The 7,161-nt window shown below is 41.3% G+C and overlaps 2 protein-coding genes across 2 annotated transcripts; both read right to left on the bottom strand.

The window, feature by feature from the left end:
• Nucleotides 1–620: 620 nt before the first annotated feature.
• On the bottom strand, nucleotides 621–2,654 carry LOC133725771 (putative UDP-glucose flavonoid 3-O-glucosyltransferase 3). The gene has a single exon (XM_062153146.1). The coding sequence runs from the start codon at nucleotides 2,601–2,603 to the stop codon at nucleotides 1,170–1,172; it is 1,434 nt and encodes a 477-aa protein (XP_062009130.1). The 5' UTR covers nucleotides 2,604–2,654; the 3' UTR covers nucleotides 621–1,169.
• Nucleotides 2,655–4,417: 1,763 nt separating this feature from the next.
• LOC133743202 (putative UDP-glucose flavonoid 3-O-glucosyltransferase 3) lies at nucleotides 4,418–6,500 on the bottom strand. Its single transcript, XM_062171060.1, has one exon. It carries the CDS (start codon nucleotides 6,326–6,328, stop codon nucleotides 4,889–4,891), a length of 1,440 nt encoding a protein of 479 aa, XP_062027044.1. The 5' UTR covers nucleotides 6,329–6,500; the 3' UTR covers nucleotides 4,418–4,888.
• Nucleotides 6,501–7,161: the final 661 nt, after the last annotated feature.

Here is a 7,161-nt window from a genome sequence, read left to right as displayed (position 1 = left end):
GGCCTTCAGATCACGAACTAAAGAGGAGGCTGAAGACTTATTCTAAGACTCTGCTACAGGTAAGTTAGATCCTTAAAAATTCAAACTTTAAGTTTCTTTGCAATTGAAATTTTGGCCTGAAACTTAATTGAAATAAAAATTTGTATTAAAGTTTGGATTTTTGGCTCATTCTCGATTTTGGGTGTTCTAGATCTGCAGTTTTTTTTTTTTTTTTTTTTTTTTTGAAAGGGGTTTGGAACCCAGCCAAGCTGACCTACAGTCTTTTAAGGAACGGCGCCCACTCCGTCCAGCCCGCCCAGGCGACCAGGCCGACTAGTTACCCGCCCAAAACCCAGGCCGACTACCTCACCGATTTGGTGTTAGTCGCGGCGGACACCCACCGCCCAACGCCTAAGTGACGCCTAGGCACCCGCCCAGGCCGAGTTTTAGAACATTGATCGTGATATAGTGAGTGGCAATATTCATAATTCCATGAAATTTAACTATCCTTTATGTCTTTATTGCAAATGAACAGTTACTGTAGCTAGCCGTAAATGACCGCAAGGAGACCGTGTCTCTGGCCCCTGCGCATGGGAAGGAAATATGACAAATTGTAGTTAGTGGTAATTACCTCAAGAAAATATCATAAGAATTCCATTCCTTGAGCGTTTCACTTGATAAAAATATACACAATAATCAAAAACAGTATAACATGCACTTTCTCCAAACGGAAAAGAACTATATATTCATTTCACCGTGCTCCTATAAAAGGAAATATCATAAGAATGAAACACTCAAAGTCATGAAGGCCATATGATATGACACACTAAATGGAATTTATCCATCATAGTCAATATCAAAGCTTTTCCCGAAATGTGGTCATAAACTTTAAATTTGATCAACGAAGTGTCCCAACGCAACATATGAGGATCCCCCATCCAGCAAAGCTTTCTTGCCATTATCACTCATTTGTTTCACCCTCTTCCTTATATCACTATCAAGCTCCATCAGTTCCTTTATTCCACTCTCAATTTTCTCTGCAGTCACAACAACCGGACCATCCTTCCTATAACTCATATCAATTTCCACGGCTATCCCTAGTTCCGTAACTAGCTGAAATGCATTTAGTTGTTGCGAGTAAACGGAAGAAAATATGATGCGAGGACCCGATCTACATATGATCATGAATTTTAGATCTGATCAATAAAATGTCCCAAGGAAGAGTACGACGACCCACCATCCATCAAAGCTTTCTTGCCCTTCTCACTCATTTCTTTCACTCTCTTTCTTATATCACTGTCAAGTTTCATCACCTCTCTTATTCCTCTCTCTATCTCCTTTGCGCTCACAACAATTGGACTCTCGCTCCTATAGCTCATATCAATTTCCACCGCCAATTCCAATTCCTTCACTAGCTGAAACGCGTTCAGCTGTTGCTCCGCGTACAATGGCCACGTGGCGACGGGCACACCGTGCCAAAGACTCTCAAGCGTGGAATTCCACCCACAATGGGATACAAAGCCTCCCACAGATGGGTGAGCCAAGACGGCAACTTGTGGGGCCCAGCCTATGACCTTTCCAATCCCAACTGTTCGATCGAGGAACCCTTTGGGCAAGACTTCGGTGTGGTCATCGTAGTCACTTGGAAAAGCAATGTTTCCTGTGGGTGGGGGCCGGCGTAAGGACCACAAGAACCGATGGCCCGCGTGCACTAGGGCGTGGGCGATCTCTTTCACCTGGTCCTCGCCAAAGCTTCCCATGCTTCCAAAGCACAAGAACACTACAGACAATGGAGGCTGATCATCAAGCCATTTCAAGATATCAGACTTCTGCTTGGCCTCGTTCGAATCCACACGACTTTCATTGGTGTTCAAGTTAAGTAAGGGTCCTACCGGATATACGGGAGGGATCTCGACATCAGATGAAAGAGCATGAAGGACATGCGATTCTAGGTCTGCGAACGTGTTCACCAAAATACCCTTGGTGTCTCTAAACCTTTTCATAATGTTGAGAAATGATTCCGCTCCCTCCTTCACGAATAACCTGCCAGGTAGGACTTTAGCAGCTGGCAAGGGATTGACAAAACTCGGGATGAGCAACTCAGCGTCGGAGTCTTTGAACTCAGTGCAGTCCTTGCCGTCTTGATCGCGCAGTGCTTGGAGGTGGAACATTAGCCCGAGCGCGCCGGCGCTAGAGGTGAAGAACACGTAGCTAGGAACCCCTAATTGTTCGGCCACGTCAATCATATCCGTACAGAACATGTCGACGACAAACCCCGCAAGTCGAGTCTTGGACTCGCTGAGTTTTGTGATGGCATCTTTAACATGGGGTTGCTGACTTTCAACGAAACCGATTGAGCTATTGCGGACACTGCCTTCCGTATGGTCCATATTGACTTGTGGGAGGTTGATGAACTTGATACGCTGTGATATGGGAGAAGAAGAGTCTGCAAATGACTCGACATAAGCATCAGTGCCTTTGGAAACAGCGGGAGACTGCATGATGAGGACAGTGATCAAGAGTTGGTCGTCTCGAGATAGGAGGAACTTTGCAATCTCAAGTGTTGAAACCAAGTGGCCTATACCAGGGGATGGGATGAACACGAGCTCTGCAGGTTTCTCCATTTTTGGGAGATGGGAGATTCTTCTGAGCTAAGTAACATGTTTCTGCACTAGGTCCTTAAATACATGATTTTCTTTCTTGGGAAACAATATATGAGTGATGTCATTGCTTTGCTCATTTGCTAAATAATGATTTTTCTGAGTGGATTTTGTCATTGACCCCAAAAAATCAACTCATCTGTCATGCGTAAGATGAAGTTTCGCATGTCATTGTTTTAAAATCCAAGTTGAAAGATTGCAGACAATGCCATTTAATTGTACTTGATTTGACTAATCTTGGTTGAAGATATGTTTATTTCAGCAAAGGATCCTGATCCACTCCTTGGTTATCCTTTGATTTTAGATCTGGGCCCCAAATAAATTGCAATGACCCAAAACTTGACAGCTCAGCAAAAAATTAAAATTCTCATACAATATTAGTTTCGAAGAGAAACGGCGTCAAGTTTGAGAAAGGGAATTGACGGAGCAGTATCAGGGCCTCTTTCTTCAGCAACCTCTCTCTTCTTCCGCGAAAATTAAAAAATAAAAACTCATTCTCCAGAAAAAGCATCCATGAATATATGATCCATGTAACCCTCCCCTTGTCTCTTGTCTCATTCATAATCAACAATCAAAGAACCATAATCTACAATTATGGATAATTGAACTTTAAAGCTCTTTTTCTCTATTTCTAGTTTGAAGAAGGATCAGTTAACAATCCTTCAGTGTTGAATAACCTTAATTTGTTATTTGGTTGATCTGGAAGTCCGTATCTCATGTCCTTTTTCTGTAAAGATGCAATAGATGAAGATCAATACCTCTGTACCAATCCGACAATTCTCGGAGTGTTAAAAATGGCTGATATGGAGAGATCTTTCCAGTTGAGAACGAAAAGTATATAGATGGGATATGGGATTTTTAGGGAAAAAAGGCAAGGATTGGGGTTGTGGATACGGATTCATATGAGAATGAGAGTTTAATTGTTAGTTTGGGTATTTTCTGGGATTCAAAGAGTTCTGTGTTTTAATTTTTTTTTTTTCCCCTTCAATTTGTACAGAATCTTAATAATGCAAAAGTTAGGTTTCTCAATGATGCTTTGGGCTGATTTCTCTCTTTCTTATTTTTGTCATTGATTACAAACTTATAGGCAAAGAAATTGTTCATGAGGAAAACAAACCCAGAACGTACGTATCTGGGCTATAACCAACCAATTTCAGGATATTATTTTTATTTTTTGCAGAAGATGTAAAGGTTTCATCAGAAGGACATCACCACAAATTAGTAAACCATTATAAGAAGAAAAAGAAAAGATGAACCAACTGTAGTTTAGATTTGTAGATGAAGGAAGAAGGAAGAAGGAAGAAGGAAGAAGGAAGAAGAGGAACTGACGATATCTGGGCTCAGTTTAACGGCGTTAACAGGTGTTAATGAGGTATTAATGTTATTTTACTGAGGTGTCATTTTAAAGGCCTTTGATATGCAATCTATGGTTCATAATTAAAGTCAAGTTCAGCCAAGCAGAGGATCCGGATCCTTCAGCAAATAATCAATTTCATTCATTGTTATATCACGGCTAGTTTTGATTAGTCTCCTCCTATTTTTAAGTTTATATTGATAAAAATGTCAAAGTATATTGATAAATACCTTTACGGCTGTACTGGTATGTAAGAGGATAAATGCTAAACATGGTCCCGGCATCAAAATGAATCTAACTATTTTAGTTTCGTGAGATGCGTCTAAAAATAGAATCTTATTAGTTTCAGTTTTTAGCTAGACGCATTCACTTGACAAAATTAAAGGCTGAATAATCAATAAATGTCTCCAAGAGGAAAATAACTATATATTTATTTCACCAAGCTTCTATGTAAGAAAATATCATAAGAATTCCATTCCTAGAGCGTCTCACTTGATAAAAATAGACTCAATAATCAAAAACAGTACAACATGCACTTTCTCCAAACGGAAAAGAACTATATATTCATTTCACCATGCTCCTATAATATGAAATATCATAAGAATGAAACACTCTCAAAGTCATGAAGGGATATGACACACTAAATGGAGTATATAATCATAGACAATATCAAAGCTTTTCCCCAAATGTGGTCATACAGAGATGTTCCCCTGGTCACTAGCTGACCAAGGATTATATGGTCAGTGACCGTCCGATTTCAATCGGACGGTTGACAGCTTTTATCTTTTAAAAAGTTAGAGAACTGTCAACCGTCCGATTTCAATCGGATGGTCACTGACCATATAATCCCTGGTCAGCTAGTGACCAGGTGAACGGGACCGTGTGGTCATAAACTTTAAATTTGATCAACGAAGTGTCCCAACGCAGTATATGAGCACCCCCCATCCATCAAAGCTTTCTTGCTACTATCACTCATTTGTTTCACCCTCTTCCTTATATCACTATCAAGCTCCATCAGTTCCTTTATTCCACTCTCAATTTTCTCTGCTGTCACAACAACTGGACCATCCTTCCTATAACTCATATCAATTTCCACGGCTATCCCTAGTTCCGTAACTAGCTGAAATGCATTTAGTTGTTGCTCGGCATACAAAGGCCACGTGGCAACCGGCACTCCAAACCACAAGCTCTCCAGAGTGGAATTCCACCCACAGTGGGAGACGAAACCTCCGACTGCTGGGTGGGCTAAGATGGCAACTTGCGGCGCCCACCCTATAACTTTTCCGACCCCAGCCGTTCGATCAAGAAACCCTTCAGGTAACACCCCTGTGTGATCGGCATAGTCGCTGGGCATTCCAATCGTTCCCTTTGGTGGAGGCTGACGTAGGGACCACAAGAACCGAAACCCTCCATGCTCCAATGCGCGGGCAATCTCTTTCACCTGGTCTTCACTGAAGCTTCCCATGCTCCCGAAGCACAGAAATACTACAGACGACGGAGGCTGATCATCGAGCCATTTCAAGATATCAGACTTCTGCTTCGACTGCTTCGAATCAACTTGGTCATTGTTGTCATCGCTCTTCACCTTGAGTATGGGTCCCACCGGATACACCGGAGGGATCTGACCATCAGAACTGAGAGAAAGAAGGGCATGCGACTCCAGCTCTGTGAATGTATTTATCAAAATACCCTTGACATCTCTACACCTTTTGGCCAAGTTGAAGAACCTGTCGCTGGTCTCCTTTTCCAAAAAGACACTAGGTAAGACTCTAGCAGCTGGCAAGGGGTTGGAGTAACTCGGGACCACCAAATCAGCAGTCGAGTCCTTGAACTCAATGCAGTCCTTGTTGTGATCATCACGAAGTGCTTGAAGGTGTAACATGACCCCTAGCATGGAGGCGCTGGACGTGAAAAACATGTAGGTAGGAACCCCTAATTCGTTGGCTACGTCGATCATAGCGGTACAAAACATGTCGATGACAAACCCAGTGAGTCGAGTCTCGGTCTCGGACTCGATGAGTTTGGTGACAACATCTTTAACGGTTGTTTGATGATTGTCAATGAAGTTCAAGAGGTTGATGGCGCTATTACCTTGTGTCTCCATATTCTGCTGTGGGAGGTTGATGAACTTGATCCGATTTGATATGGAAGAGTCCGCGAAGGACTCAACGTAGGCATCAGTGCCGTCTGAGCTGAACGGGAACTTTATGATGAGGACGGTGATGAAGAGTTGATCATCTCGAGACAGGAGGAGCTTTGCGACCTCCACCGTCGCCACGAGGTGGCCAATGCCTGGGGATGGGATAAACACTAGCTCTGCCGATTGCTTCATCATTTAGGAGATTGAGATGCAAATAGTTATCTGAAGAAGGTATAAATTGTAGGGAAGGTATTGCAATGAAAAGCTCAGCTAACGGACATGTCTATCTATATGCATGTGCAAGTAACTTCTTTTATTTGTCTTCCAAGATTGACACGTCATGCCTGTGTTGGCCAATTTCTCAGTGTCTGAACCTTTCAACTTTATACAAAATTGAATTGAAAAATCTTGTACGTGGACTATAAAGACTTGGAAACCAAGGCAAAATAAAACACGACTTTGGACCGATTAGCATAGAACCTTGCAGTTGATGCGAAACTTCATGAAAAGCTATGTGAGCAGTTACATGAAAATAAACCAATCCTGACCTTAGTTGGTAGAGAGGAAATTACATCCTACTTTATTTTTTTTTTTTTAATAAAATAAATTCTTCTAGTCCGGGCCAGATTCATAAAAAAAAAAAAACAAAAACAAAAATTTACCTTATTATGAAATTGAGACCTTGTAAATCTATTTATATATAAGGATTTTGGTATCTGTAATTAAAGTAATTATTCTATAGTTTCGAATTACCACGTGGCATTGCTATGTGGTGGTGCCACGTGGTCGTCCGAGCCATATGGGTCAATTACATCAACCCGGACCACCATGTGACCATGGTCCAGGACTATATTATAATTTTTCCTGTAATTAGTCCTTATCTATTAATTTTAATTATGATGCTCACATTACTTTATCATGAAGTAAAAGTAGATTTATCATGCGTAAATACCTCTCTTACACGTCCTCCACATTATCTAATAAATTTTTTGTTTTTTGAGAATGCTCATTATCTAATATAAATTATC

Source organism: Rosa rugosa, chromosome 1, assembly GCF_958449725.1.
Source record: "Rosa rugosa chromosome 1, drRosRugo1.1, whole genome shotgun sequence".
NCBI classification, from domain to species: Eukaryota; Viridiplantae; Streptophyta; class Magnoliopsida; order Rosales; family Rosaceae; genus Rosa; species Rosa rugosa.
This window is presented reverse-complemented; position numbering and strand designations above follow the sequence as displayed.